Here is a 14,589-nt window from a genome sequence, read left to right on the forward strand (position 1 = left end):
AACACCAATCATCTATCGCAATGGACTTTCGCCAAAGAAATCGCCTGTTCCGGGACCGCTGAAGCTTCCATTACTCGGTGTGAGGGCGATGGAGCGTCGGAATGCCTGGCGGGGGGTGGTAGGGGCACTGGTCGTGGCGGCATTCGCAGCGGCGGCGGCTGCAGCGGCTGCAGATGCTGCAGATGCTGCCGCTGCCGCCGCAGCAGCTCCAACTTCGGGAGTGCTGGGTGTATTTCGGCCGCTATCATTCTGCATGGTCACCGCGGTGCCCGGGCGGGAGAGCACAGCGGCGGTGGCGTTTCTAGGAGGCGGGCGGAACCCGAGCTTGGAGCCTTCGCGGAAGATCTCCTCCAGCATCTGGGCGACGATGCCCGCATCTTCGTACTCTTGGAACTTCTTCCACAGACGCAGGGCCATGCGGGCGTCTTCAATGGAGTCGTGGCCGTGCACGGTATCAGATGTTGGTTCTTCTTGGATGTATTCCTTGAACACGGCCCAGGCTAGGTATCGCAGGCTCAAACGGCGGTTCTTGCTCGGGTGGAAGAAGAGGTACTGCGTGTCCACGGTTTGGGATTTGGGTACTTGCATGTTGATCTTGCGGAAATCGGACGCTAGGCCGTGACCGACGAAGATACACCCCAGATTTAGGAGCAGCCATAGCTTCTTGTATGCTGCCTTGAGCGGAACCAGGTTATGCTCGCTGGTCCGCGGGTCCAGATCGCCAGGCTTGATGCCAGAGTACTGCGTGACATAGTCGACAATCGGCTCCCTGATCGTAATGTAGTCGTCAATAAAGGGAACTCCCTCATCGATGCCGGACCCTCGCAACACCGAAACCCGAGCCAGTCCGCTTTTGTTGGGCCGCACGATTTCCTGGGATCCATCTGCCTTGACATTGATCTCTGCCTTTTCGAGATCAACAAATTCAGTGTCCAAGGCGACGGGTGTGCCCGGTGTGGGCTTCTCCTCTTCGGTCAGGGTATTGCACGTATCAACAGGACGGCCACCATTCAAAGACCACTCGCGGAAGAGCAAAGTAGTGTCGAGCGACTTTTTCCACGAGTCATCAACCGCATGGCGTGCATCTCTGGCCTGGTAAGACAGAACACACGGTTGTTTCCAAGGCTGAGTGAAACCAAGCGCTTCCTCCCGATCAACCTCCGCGACCAAAAAGTCATTGAACAAGTGCCATCTGTTCTGTTCCTGGGCTTCACGAGCAGAGATGGAGACATTAATAAAAGACACCAGATGAGACTTCTGGTGCTCCGGGATATCAACTTCCGCGACCAGGCCAACCAGGTCGTACACCAGAAGCCCGGGTGTGTTGTTCTGCATCCGTAGACGAAGATCTTCGCCCTCAAAGCACATGACTTGCGCACCATCGATCAAAATGCCCACTACCTCGGGCAACCATCCCGGGATTGCCCACAGACGACGACAGATGGGATTCGTCAAGGCAGCGTTGAGTATGAGAACTAACGGCATGCGATGTACCGTCTTCCTGATCATCACCTGCTGGTACCGTCGACAATAGTTGCACCAGCCGCGGTTCTGTGTTTCGCGCTCGATACTCGCGCGCAGGATGTTGGAGAAGCGGAACGCAGAGTTGCGGCGCGCGTGTTTGATGTCCATGTTGGGGTAGATGAGCTCGTTCGCCAGAGAGTTCCCAGGTCGCACAATCTCATTCTGGCAGAACATGCACCGGATAGACTCGGAGGCTATTGTCGCGAGGCGCTGGTCCAGCTCTTCTGAGTTGGGTTGGGTCATCCGGAAGTCATGGGCGATCTGCGTCAAGAAAAACCGGTTGACGGATTGAATTGCTTGTGAGATGGATTTGTTGGTGAGATTTTCCTCGAGCAAGCCCAGGGTGGATGCCTCTCGGAAGCTGCTGAATGTTTTCAACAAGTTCGTTGCCTGGCAGTTCTGCCCATTGGCCTTTTCCAACATGTCGAATAGATATCCCAATTCACACAAGAGACAATGCTCAAAGATACAAGAACCAGCCGCGTGTTGTAGAGCGAGATTTCGGACGAGGGGGATGAATTTCAAAAGTTGGAGGAGGGAGTTGGTGAAGGAGTTGGCAATGTGAGTTTCGAGGCCGGAGAATGTGGTTTGGTTATAGAAGCTGTGTAAGAGGTTAGTATCAGGCTCGAACTCTCCGGAACCAAAGGGGCTTTCTTTCATACCGGAAATCAAAATCGTCCACCCCGAACCGACTATACTTGATCTCCACATTACTGTATTTGAGGAGGGGATCATCCTCGCTTTCGCCGTTGATTTTTGCCCCAGCCAGAGCTTGAGCTGTATCAGTGATAGAGCCCTCTGATGCCCCTTTGCTTTGATCCCGAGCCTTTTCACTTAGGAACTTCGGGGCAATAAGTGCCGGTTCGGCCGTGACTAGCGCGCGAGTGTTCTCAACTTGATACCGACGGGTCTTTCTGAGATTTGGGGCGTGGTGGCCCACCTCTGCCTGTCGCAGGTAAGGGATCATCGCCTGGTCCAGAGGAGCAGGGGGACTGCCCACTTCGAAAACAAGGTGACTCGGCCAGGCAGAGTACAGACGATCATGGTAGTAAGGTATTCCAATCATGCTCAACGGAGTATCGGGGGTCCAATCAATTGGTGGAGGTCGTGTAGGCACATCGGCAAACTCTGCCTCTTTACTCATCTCATTGAAATGGATCTTAGTCGGCGATCCCCACAGGTGTATCGAGCATTCTGCGTCATTGATCGCCAGGGCTTCGCCTGACGGCGAAAGCTCGATACCGAGCATGAGAGAAACATTGGCCTGGCGGAGATTGACGGAGTTTGGATTCATGAGGTCCACCACCTGCAGCTGGCCGGTTTGCGAGGCCACGAAACTGGTGGTGCTGAGCTTGGGATGCATTCGCACGTAGGCCGCTCCAGCATGGAAAGGGATCGGAGGTAGCGGTGCCAATGTCTTCAGGTCGTACACGTTCGCCAAAGGATCAACAATCGGGGAACCGAGATGGCGGACGGAAAAGCCACAGGTGACCAGCAAGTCATTCCGAGCATCCATATCATTTACCGCAGTACCATGAGCCTTCCAAGTCTTGACGATACTAAAATCCGATAGGCTCAAAGCATTGACCGCTCCGGTATCCGTTGCAGCGCAGAGATATCGGCTCTTTTTCATAATCGTGTAGTTGCAGTCGGTGGGCAGCCTGTCGACGATGATACCCTTGTCAATGTCCACCGTAAACATCACGCGCTGGCAGCCCGCGATGAGAATCCGATTCGTCTGCGCCGTGAAACTCATACAGCGAAGATCGAGCATTTCGTCGTTCGTGAGATGCCATTGCGTCAGGCCGCGTCGAGTGATCATATGCACGCTCTTGGACGAAAGGGATATCACGCCTCTCTCATGGAACAAAATCTGCCGCACCGCACCATCTGAGACGGGGTGTGCTCGAACTGAAGTGTATCGTTGCAGATCAGGCCCGTTGAAAGAGGTGATTCGGCCCTAGAGAGACAAAAACAAAGCGCGCGTTCGTTAGTAGGCCGTCTCCGCTAGGATAGCAAATGCAATCGGTGCATACATATTCATTCCCCGTCCACAGTAGTTCCATAACATCATCGAATGCCACCGTGGTCGCTATCGTTGGCATGGCATGCGAACTGGGCGGTGGCACCGCGATGCGCGCCAGCTCATCCCAGTCGGCCTCCATGGCGGCAGCGGCTTTTCCGCGCTGTTCGCCCAAATTTCTAATCAGTTCGATTTGTGTGCAATTGTTAAAATCTACTGCCTTCCCCCTGGCGGAATGATGGCGAAAGCTGGCATCGTTCGGGCAATGAGAACGCGATTGCGGGGAAGCTCGAGGAAGGGATTAAGTCGGGCAGGGCGCAAGCGCGGCTCAGCGCGATAAATCTCAGGTAGGAGCGCCTGAGAGGAGGGCGTGATGCCCGGGTACTGTATCACGGCGATGGGCGAGTCAAGGGTTCCGGAGTGATTGCCGTCGACTCTGGACGGCGGCGGAGCTGAGTGCCCCATCACGTGATATACGATATACTCAGTTGGGGGCAACAACCAATCTACTTTCCTCGAAATGGACATGAGACGGTATATACAACTTGAATGGCCTATCATTGTTGGCTAAATACGTGGCATTGTACAGCAAAAAGCGAGGGCCAAAACATCAACACAGAAACAAATGAACCGTCCCAAAGAAACCAGTCGGGATTAACTACGAAATTCGTTGACCGTCAACGGCTCAACAAAATATCAGACTCCAGCCAACGTCCCCTACCTATAGAAAGAAGCAGGGTTTGATCCCGAGGGCTGCTGATAGGCATGGTACTCTCCACTAGGCACTGGAGCAGGCGGTGGGCTGTAGGCAGCATACGACACGGCCGGTGGTGCGTTCCCAGGAACTGGGGGAGGCTGATGTGAAGGAGCGGCGGAATGAACAACCGGCGTTTGGGGATACGGGGGGTTTTGCTGTTGTGGTTGTTGCTGTTGCTGCTGCGGGATAAAATGCTGCGGAGGCTGCTGGGGAATAGCGGACGAAGGCGTGACCTGAGATGAATCCTCGGGAGAATAAACGGAAGGCGAATAACCTTCTTGTGGCGGCGGCGGCTGCTGCTGCTGGAACTGTTGGTGCTGTGCAGGTGGTGCCTGGGTTCCCGGTTGGTAGGGAGGACGATGACCCAAGTTGGAATGATCAACAGGGGTGTCGTACACGGATGTCCCCAGTTCCTGCGGATGATCATAGGTGGACTGCGGTCGGTGATGCATAGGCGGCTGGTACGCATCCGAGGGTGGCGGCTGCTGCTGTAGCTGCTGGGGTGGCTGTTGTTGCACCGCTCCGGCACCCATGGAGGCTTGAATGCGAGGATCGGGGGAATGAGATGCAGGCCGGTACGGCATCGTCTGCTCCGCGCCATAGTATGGAGAAGCATTTGATTGCGGAGGTTGCGTTTCTATACCGAGATTAGTGGCCGTGTTGCGAGAAAAGCAATCCCTAGACAAACCTTGAGGACGAGGACTGAAGTATCGTTGATCCGCCTGGGGAGGCCCAGCCTGGGGAGGACCAGGAGGATATCCAACAGGCGCAACACCTGGATAACCGTACTGCGGCTGGGGAGGACGGCCATACTGGGGCTGAGCCGGGTGAGACATAGAGGCCTCCAAGAGGGACTCATAATCACGCCGGGCCTTGATGAACTTCTCGTTAAGCTGCGTGAACTCGTCTGGAAGACTGTAAGAACAATGCTAAAACTCCGGGAAGGACTTCATTACCTTTCTTCTGGGAATATTTGCCAATCAGCTCGATGAGTTTGGGCCGAATCGCAAGCGTGTGATGGTAGAGGGTGGTGATTTCCTCATTGTCTTGGACGTTGAGGTCGGAACTCCGCGTACTCAGTAGCGTCAGCAGCTTCTCGACGTTCTTGATCTGGCTGAAGACATCCGCCTCCATCTGCGCCTCTCGCTGTAGCTCTTCTGTGGTGGGATCAGGGAGCTTCTCGACATAGTTGAGAGGGAAAATGCCGGTCTGCCCTCTCAACGATCCCTTCCACCAATCTTTGTAAACGGATTCTAGGACTGCAATGACATCGCCCTTCCGAAACTGCAACTCTCCCGGTTCAGAAGGCATGAAATCAAACAACGCTCTCACCCGAGATACAGTGGCTGCCGATGTGCCTGAAGGCACGGGCTGTGCCACAGCAGGTTGAGATTGAGCTTGGGTCGCTGCAGCGGAAGATGATGCGACTGCGGACGCAGTGGGTTCACCCTGTTTGGGTTCAGCTGTATTTTTATCCTTGATCGATAGGGCCAATGCCATCTGCAGCTCCTCTTCCTCTTTCTGTCGATCGGACTGGGTGATCTCGCGCTTTCCGGGTTTGGACGGCGGCTGCAGATTCGGGTCTAGGTGGCTCTATCAGCTACTGTCTTAGTGGAGGTCGTGTGGTACTCACTCTGTGTCTTCAGTTGCATATACGCTTGCTCCATGATGCCGAAGTCCGGGTTTGACGCGAACATCTCTGTCCATTCCTCCATTCGTTCCAGAATCTTGGACTTGACCTGCTGGTGTGTGTTCTGCAACTCTTAGCATTGGCTGGAAATTCGTTGTCTTGGAACTTACCCGGTCAGCAGCCAGACGAAGAAGCGCATCAGTAAAACTCCTCGATGCCAGCTCGCGGTGAATTTTGGGTCCACAGTTCTGCGACAGGGAATTGCCCAGCTAGCAAGCCAAGTCAGCATGACACACCCAAGACAACTACTGTGGGTTCCAAGCAGTGTGAGAGGGCAATTCTAACCTCCAACGTATAGAGTTGCACATTGGCATTCCTGTGAGCCAGTCTTTTGATCATGGCAGCGACCGCTTCTTTCGGACTATCTCACCCCAAGTCGCGGTCAGCAAGAATTCCTCCCGGTAGGACCTAAAGTGCAGGAAATCGACATACCCCGACTCTTCGACAGAAACCTTGTCACAAACATCCTATATCACGGAACAATTATCAGCTCCTCGGTCCATATTAACACAGCCATCGCGTGTCGCGAGCCAACCCACCAGAATGTATTCCCAGTTCTCCGAGGTCAAATTCTCGTCCGTCGCCTTGGCTGTAATCAAACAAAGTCGCACAAGTCAGCCATCCATTGCTATCACAACGCTCAAGGTTGTGCACAGTGCACAAAATCGCGATCCAGAAATAGACTAGGCTCCCAGCCGCATCATATGTCTAGGAAGATGAGGTGATAGCGACAACTCACCGACGGCATCGTCGAAGGCGCTCTGCGGTGTACGAAACATCGCCAATCTGTTATTCTTCGAAGATCCCGGGCTGTCACAGTGTAAACGGTCAGGGGGAGTTTGGTAGCTGTTCGTTCGGCCTAGGGCAGGTCGATCGCTCGCTTAGATGTCTGTTTATGTGAAGCTCGAGGGTATCTGCTGCGAATCCGATGATCGGGCAAGGTCAATAATGCGACTTGTCAAGTGGGCGAAGGCGTCTGTGGAAGCGATGCTTGTGTCGAGCACCGAATGCGGGGGGAGGAGTGACCAGGTCTCAAGGAGGTCAGCTGCGTGGTAGGCAGGCGAAGGCAATAGCGAGAGGAGGGAGATGCCTCGGGAGAAATGGATGAAGTTGGCAGCTGCGTGATTATGTGCCTGTAGGATGTTCCAAAAGAGTATACAGAGCGATCGGGGGCAGTTGCAGGTGTTGACGAGGCGGAAACACACTGAGTCAGCACGATGACGATTGACCGAGATTTCGTTCAAGTATATAGTCTGCCTTGGCTTGAGGTCGGCCAGGCTCCTACTTTTTCTCCTTTGTTTTTTTTTGCCTGCCTATTGCTCTACAGAGATAGCTGGGGATATTTATACCTGAAAAGCTTCGCGATGCATACTCCATACGGTATACATGGCGCAAAGTCATGTCTGATAAGATGGGTGTACTAGAAAGAGCTGCAGTCGATACGAACGCCTAATCTGAACACACGGCCAAGTCTGAAGAGTATTCTAAACCCACACAATCAAGCCAAGCAAGAAAATGGACAGATGACAAACGACACAGAGAGGACTACAACATTACAGCAACGCCCAACAACACAGAGTCAGCGGCAGAAGAAGTAACAGCCGAGTCATTTTCATCCGTGACGATCGGATGCTTGCTAAAGAAGAAGGGAAAAAAAAAGTTAAATGGGTACAATGAAGTGACCGGGCATGGAGACAAGGCCATGTCAGGGCCGAGAGAAGAATTGGGGTATCTGAACGAGACGTCAAGTGATATCAAGCATGGGCCAAACAAAAACCGAAACAGAAGAAATCGTCATCTAAGCACCCCCTTTCTGCGTTTTCTCCTGGGCCCGGTTGACACGAGCAGCCTTGACCAGGGGAGCGAGATGCGAGAGTGGTGAGCAAAGGGTCATAAATGGATGCTGCACATCGAGTCAGTGACAGGTCTCGGAAAAAGGTGTGCGTTGGACGTACCTTCAACAAGTCGTGTGCCGATGCGCGCTTCTCCGGGTCAACCTTCAGGGCCAGATGCAGGAAGTCGCGGAAAATGTTCGACAGTTTATGCTCGTCTTTGATGGTGGGCGTCCCATTGGTGGCGATCAGATACAATGCTCGGAGCGGCGATTCCGTCAGATACGGCGGCTCGCCCTCGATCATCTCGATCGCCATGATGCCCAGACTCCAGATATCGACCTTGCGACCGTACTCTTTGCGGGTGACCACCTCGGGGGCCATCCAGTACGGGGTGCCGACCATCGTGTTCCGCTTGTTCTGCGAGTCGTTGATCTGCGCACAGAAGCCAAAGTCGGCTATGAATGAAGTCAGCGCGGTTTTGAAACTCCCAGTCTGGAAGAACTTACTCAGCTTGATGTTGCCATCCATTGCCAAGAGAATGTTGTCGGATTTGATGTCACGATGAATGACACCCTTGGAATGGAGGTGTTGCAGGCCATTCAGCGTCTAGGAAAAGTGTAAGCACTCGACACGAGCCAAAACATCACATGAGAAGAGACACCTACCTCTCGACAAACGGCCGCGATCTGTCCCTCACTCATCATGTTGAAAGTGACCACGTCAGTGAGACTACCACCTTCCATGTATTCCATCACTACCCATAAATCTAGACCATGCAGGAAGCTCTCCAAGAAGTTGACAATGTTCTTGTGCTTGCTGTCCTTCATGACCAGAATCTCATTGATAATGAGATCCTTCTTGGGCTGCAAGTCCAAGTTCATTTGTTTGATCGCAACACAGTTGTTAGTGCCAGCTTCGTAAGCTGTGTAAACACCACCAGAAGCACCTTGGCCAATCTTGTTGAGATTGTAGTAGATCTGAGTCGGATCGCCCGGGTGACAGATCGACAGGAGACGCGTCCGAATGTCCGCAGCATTGCTTTGTGGGCGCTGTCGCTGCCGGGGTCTGGCTGCAGGCGGAGCTCGCGCGGTACCCGAAGAGGGTAGGGCAGATGAGGGACCAATTGCTGGAGAGGCCGGTTGGGCGGTGGAGATTGGTGGCAGCTGAGTTGGCTGGACCTGCGGAATAGGCTGGGCTTGTTGTGCCTGCTGGGCTTGCTGGGCTTGTTGGGCCTGTTGTGCTTGTTGTGCCTGCTGTGCCTGGATACGTTGGCTCCGACTGCGATCCAGCTGTTTTGATGTGATTGCTTGTTGGGCCACTGCCATCATCTGCTCCTGTTGCTGCTGGTATTGAGTCGGATTGGAGACGATACCGGGCGGTGCCCGCGGCGCCGGAGTGCCATTTCGGGAATTGGACGGGCTGCGCTGAGGAGAAGGCACCGCCTCACTTTCCGGGATAGACGGGGTGCCGAAGGGTGGACTATATGCTTCTTGGACTGCTCGTTGAGGCGCGCCCATGTACTGTTGCGAAACCGGAGGCTGCGGGGGAGGACGAGATGGTGTCATGCCGACAGTAGGTGGTTTCGGTGGTGCCCGGTTCGGGATCAGACTGCCCAGCGGAGGCGACACCGGCTGGGAGCCTACGTGCACCCCACGAGGGACAGGAGGCGGGGATCGAGGGTTTTCAAAACTTCCTTGATGGTTCTGCGGGAATCGTGGGCTCCCGGGAGGCGATGGTGCCTGCCCGCCGGTCGGGCTCTGTGCATGGTCAAACTTGTGCCATACCTCATCATCACTATCACCACGAGTGTTTTTCTCATAGAACCGCATGATGTCCATCATAGTCTGCGGGTGCTCTTCTTGCTCCTGCTTCGAGATGCCATTCTCCTGCAGCAAGCGCTGCCACTCCTTGGGCAGGCCTGTGAACTGACCGGTCTGGTTGTCATACCCAACGTGGGTGACGTGGACCGGATTTTCGGGAGCAGAGATTTTGATATTCGGTCGCGGGGAGCCCAGCACACTGTTGACAAAGCTCGAAAAACTGGCCTTCTTGCTTCGCCCATGACGGGGTGGTGGTGGCGTGTTGGCGGGGCCATCGCCCTCATCGGAATATCGTTTAACGGCTGGCGCCCGTTCGGTCTCCCGATGCGAGAAATCCATATTGGGCAGGGTGGTGAAGCTGGCGGACTGGCGCAGAGATGGGAACCTCCGGGGGTCGGGGCTGGTGTGATGAGCGCGTAGGGTTGGAGGCTGCTGAGGACGGTGGTCGGTGTCGGCGCTGTTCTCATCCAACGCACTGAGCATGCCCCGCGTCTCGTAGGGAGTCGTTATTTCATCTGAGCTGTGTTGATCGTAGGAGAAACGGTTGGAGCTGCGCGACCGGGCAGCCGGATAGCCAGAGGGATAACTCGACTCGGAGGGCGACGGACCCCCGCTGCGGTCGAGCGACGAGGATGAGGAGCCGAAAACTTCGTTCGCGTTGGAGCGAGAGCGAAAATGATCCCGACTGCCGTTGGGCGAGGAGCGCGGGTAGACAGGGGCAGAGGGGTGGCGCTTGAGTGAGTTGGTGCTCTGGTGACTCCGAAGAATGCGCGATCCGAAGCTAGGGGGGTCCTTGTGCAGCTTGCTGGACGGTCGGCGGAATTTCAAGAAACTGTCTGAATTCATGGCGGGCAACGATCTGTGTCTACACGAGACACGGGATTGGAATTGGGGCTTGGGCCGAGGGGGGTCAGACTCAGGTTCAGTCTAACCAGGCCCATCTGCGACCGAAGGGTCTTGGATGAGGAGGGCCCGAACAGGGCTGGAAAGCAATTCCAGATGGGTTCTTGCAGTGTTCGGGGAATCTGACAGAAACCTGGATGGAAGGGGGGAAGGAATGCCACGGGGGAGATGATGGGGGTGCGTGAGTGAGCGAGTGTGAAGGAAGAATAAATGAGCGGGTGCCAAGCACGTGGAAACTGGTACCAAAAGAGGCTGGGACGGCAAGCAGTGATGCTGATCCTCGATCTATGGTCAATTCCCTCCCTCCTCCTCTCCTTCTCTTTTCTTTCTCGCTCAATTCTAGACACGGCGAATGGTGGCCTGGGGTCCACTTTCATTTGGGCTGAGTCGAACTAGCGTTGGGGGCAGCCCGTTTGGGTGTCTCTTTTAAGACAGAGTCCACACAACCGTCGCCTTGACCTCCGGGGCTCTAGTGTTATCCACCCTCATGTCTCCGGAGACGGCCAGCCGCCGGTAATCGCCAATGAAGCAGACGCGCGCCAGCAAGCCCAAAGTGCGCACGGGATGTCTTACTTGCAAGTTAGCAGCGACCGAGTCGTGTGGGGTAGTTATAACAGACTGACTATCAATGATGCGATAGGGCTCGTCGGGTCAAATGCGATGAAGGCAAACCCCTCTGTGCCAGGTGCACCAGCACGGGCAGGAAGTGTGAGGGTTATGCCGCCCCAGCTTCGTCCGTTGCACTTCTGCCCATCCAAGTGGCACGGGGGCCAGAAGTGACTTCGCGCATCGAGCCTCGCGCACTAGAGTTCTATTTTCACAAGACTGCGCCACACTTGGCCGGCTTCTTCGAGGCCTCCTTCTTCCAAGGCAGTGTCCTCCAGCTGAGTCTGGCAGAACCCGCGATCCGCCAGGCAATTGCCGCAATAGCATCACTACATGCGCAAGAAGCACCGGGTCCACATCGTCTGGCAGACGCGGGCTTATCGGCCGATCTCCCCGTCAGGCTCTACAGTCAATCGATCCGTTCAATTATAGAAAGGGCCGCCGGTCATAATGCCATGCCGGTGGTGGCTGTGGCTAGCATCTTGTATACCTGTTTTGAATTTCTCCAAGGCAATGCTGCTACCGCTGCTCACCACGTCCGGAGCGGCATCAATCTCTTGCAATCATACCGTGAGCAATCAGGAGGAGAGCCGCCAGGTCCATGGGGGCAAAAGTATCAATCATTCGAATCACACTTCATGGAGACCGAGATCGCTCCGCTACTGAGCCTGTTCAACATCAACGTGCTCAAATTTGGCCGTTGCGACCGCGCCAGGCTTTTGCTCAATTCAGTGGATGACATTGGACAGCTCGTGATGGCCGATCGGTTCGAGACTCTCCGTGAAGCGCGCGTCGCTCTCCTCGACCTCATCTCTGTCTCCATTACCTCTTTTGAATACTTTGACCAAATCGTCGGCCACGGAGAGCTGCCCATGGCAGATATCTTGATCTTTTTCGACGGGATGCGCACAGGTCTCAGCCAATGGAAGGCCAAATTCGAGGATCTTGCTCGCCGCCAGGAGCTTTCATGGAATCAAAAGGAGCAGGCTGCCGCGAATGTAATTCACGTCATGGGGTTCAGCGGCGACATCGGCATGATTGCCTACCAAGTCACTTGTGAGAGTGACTGGGATGCTTATCGCTCCGACTACGAAGGATTTATCGAACTCGCGGAATCCCTCGTTTCAGATCAAGACCATTACTCTGATCCATTGGCCAAAGCTCTGAGCTTGGATTTTGGAATGATCTTCCCTCTCCACGCAGTGGCCTGGAAATGTCGCTGGCCCCATCTCCGTCGCAAGGGACTGGATCTATTCCATAAGATTCCCAAGCGAGAATGGTCCCTCGTTTCGGAGCGCTATCACGCTATCTTCTCCCGGATCATGGAGATTGAAGAGTCTCATCTTCACTTGGCGCCGGGCACCATCCCAGATGAGAATATGCTCCCTCCTGAGCACGTCCGGATACATGATTTTCAAGTGGTTCCCAACCCGACCAGCCCCGGCGAACGGCCTCTCTTCGCTGTTAGCTTCTTTAGGAGGCCTGACGGTGTTGAGAGTGACTGGCATTGTCAAACGGAGTATCTCCATCTAGGGACCTCTGAGTCCGCTGAACTTGCGGTCCCGAGCAACTTGATCGCGCGGAGACCGTGGGCCAGCTCTGAGCTTTCCGATCCGAATACTCTACGTCTCTTGAAGAGTGCTGTGTTTGGTTCCGAAACCGAACTACTTGTGCGAGCGTCGCCTGAACGGAATCTTGGATGATATGATGCCACAGGACCATGAGATAAACTTGGGTGCGGAGTTTCGATTCAGAGGCGACGGTTTTCTTAGATTAGATGAATATATATGTTGATAATTATACATCCAGCTCACTTCTCGTCTGTATGCCTAATATATGACTCGAGCAGACAAATATAGGGAGCCGGTTCTTTGAGTAAATTTCAGTTGCTTGATTTCAAAACAAATCGCTTTGACCTGGTTCAGCAGTCGCTGAAGAAATTCATCCATAAAAGACACATGCTATCTCATTCCCCATATTCCCCATGTGAAAAGCCCACAGGTCGCTATTTCTCAAACATGAACACGCAAAACATCCACTGAGACACACTCCTCGACCACGCCTGACGGTGGATTTTTCTCACACTGCCAACCATTCTGCCCAGCTTTCAGCTCCACCTGCCCTTTCTCAGACGGCCCATGGGATATTCTCTCCAGCTGTAGGGTAAACTCTGTGATATTTCCTATCCCGGAGGGAGATCTGAATCCCCATTGACCATCATCACACTTGGGCTGGATCTCAATGGGTGCCAGCTTGTTCCTGCACATGACATGAGATGTTGGTATCCGCAGAGCAAACACATGGTTCCCCAAAAGGAAAGAAACGATAAAAAGGCCAACTCACCATGAAAGTTTGCAAACAGTGGGCTTTTCCTTGGTATTTGGATCATGGAGCGTGAATCCCAGATGCCCGGTATAAACACTTTGGTTGGCGTGGATTTGGGTCAATTGCAAGGGCTGGTGATTTGTCTTCTGGCGACTCGGTGCTGCAAAGGTATTGCTGGCAGCTAGGAGAAGACCGAGGATACTGACGGTCTTCATAGTTGCACTTATCAATACAGGGTACGGAAGTGGGCGGGATGTTTGTTGATGATATCAGTCTGCCGGAATCTCCCTCCCTTTTATGCTTAGCAATGGTGCCTCCCATTAATAATGACTTCATTAGGAGTTTGGTTTGTGTAATTTTTTATTTGATTTGGTCAAACATCTGTCTGTCTATTATGGTTTGCTTTAATTTATGAAGTCTACGGTTCATATGGTCACTCAGCTCATTGTCCTACTATTATCATTAACTTAGGTTGGTAAAAGGCACTGGCATTCTTCGTGTGTGGCAGGAAAAATAACTCCAAGAATTGAGGAAACTGGTGATTTGAGGTAACTCGCTTTCAGTCAAACGAGCGGGCCTTAAAACAGTGTCATGATTCCGAGAGGAGAAGCCGTCGGAAATTTGTGTTTTTTTGGTCTTGCAGGTGGCTTCATCCCTAACATCTTGAGGGTGAAATGACCATTATCCAAGATTGGGAAAAGTTTTTGGAAGGAATGTAGGGAGCACGGGTGAAGCACACATGCACTCAAGTCCAAAATGGCAGTTGCTATCAATTCGGCTGGCCCTTTTCGAAAATTACTTGGATTGTCAAACTAATGCAATCTATGTTGCCCACAGGTTGTTCTTAATTGGCTTAAAGTGGCCAAGTGGCCAATAGAAGTGTGGATATTCAACAAGTTACACATCACATCAAGAATCTATAACTGTGCCCCCTTGCCAAGCCAATAAAGGGGTCACTACCAGTGATCATAATTTGCTCACTTAACAGCTGACTTAACATTTGATTTCCCCTGTTGTTTATTTTTGAATGTACTCTTTTGGCCGGGAATATTAGTTCTTTGCATCTAAACTTCTGTCTGGTCTGCTTTAGTTTACACAGTGGATCC

The 14,589-nt window shown here is 53.4% G+C and overlaps 4 protein-coding genes across 4 annotated transcripts; 1 reads left to right on the forward strand and 3 right to left on the reverse strand.

Moving 5' to 3' along the window:
• Positions 1 to 12: 12 nt before the first annotated feature.
• Positions 13 to 3,689, reverse strand: PFLUO_LOCUS4724 (poly(A)-specific ribonuclease; the record flags this gene model as incomplete). Its single annotated transcript, XM_073782103.1, has 3 exons — positions 13 to 2,125; positions 2,187 to 3,484; positions 3,561 to 3,689. 3 exons carry the CDS (start codon positions 3,687 to 3,689, stop codon positions 13 to 15), a joined length of 3,540 nt encoding a protein of 1,179 aa, XP_073638792.1.
• A 575-nt stretch (positions 3,690 to 4,264) lies between these two features.
• Positions 4,265 to 6,773, reverse strand: PFLUO_LOCUS4725 (ESCRT-0 subunit protein hse1; the record flags this gene model as incomplete). The annotated part of the gene is made up of 9 exons (XM_073782104.1): positions 4,265 to 4,941; positions 4,993 to 5,211; positions 5,261 to 5,887; positions 5,938 to 6,058; positions 6,105 to 6,203; positions 6,280 to 6,355; positions 6,427 to 6,461; positions 6,534 to 6,583; positions 6,734 to 6,773. The coding sequence occupies 9 exons, from the start codon at positions 6,771 to 6,773 to the stop codon at positions 4,265 to 4,267; spliced, it is 1,944 nt and encodes a 647-aa protein (XP_073638793.1).
• A 1,019-nt stretch (positions 6,774 to 7,792) lies between these two features.
• On the reverse strand, positions 7,793 to 10,495 carry PFLUO_LOCUS4726 (signal transducing kinase of the PAK; the record flags this gene model as incomplete). The annotated part of the gene is made up of 4 exons (XM_073782105.1): positions 7,793 to 7,897; positions 7,950 to 8,284; positions 8,336 to 8,435; positions 8,495 to 10,495. The coding sequence occupies 4 exons, from the start codon at positions 10,493 to 10,495 to the stop codon at positions 7,793 to 7,795; spliced, it is 2,541 nt and encodes an 846-aa protein (XP_073638794.1).
• A 1,118-nt stretch (positions 10,496 to 11,613) lies between these two features.
• Positions 11,614 to 12,861, forward strand: PFLUO_LOCUS4727 (uncharacterized protein; the record flags this gene model as incomplete). The annotated part of the gene is made up of 2 exons (XM_073782106.1): positions 11,614 to 11,622; positions 11,734 to 12,861. The coding sequence occupies 2 exons, from the start codon at positions 11,614 to 11,616 to the stop codon at positions 12,859 to 12,861; spliced, it is 1,137 nt and encodes a 378-aa protein (XP_073638795.1).
• Positions 12,862 to 14,589: the final 1,728 nt, after the last annotated feature.

Source organism: Penicillium psychrofluorescens (assembly GCF_964197705.1).
Source record: "Penicillium psychrofluorescens genome assembly, chromosome: 3".
Classification (NCBI taxonomy): domain Eukaryota; kingdom Fungi; phylum Ascomycota; class Eurotiomycetes; order Eurotiales; family Aspergillaceae; genus Penicillium; species Penicillium psychrofluorescens.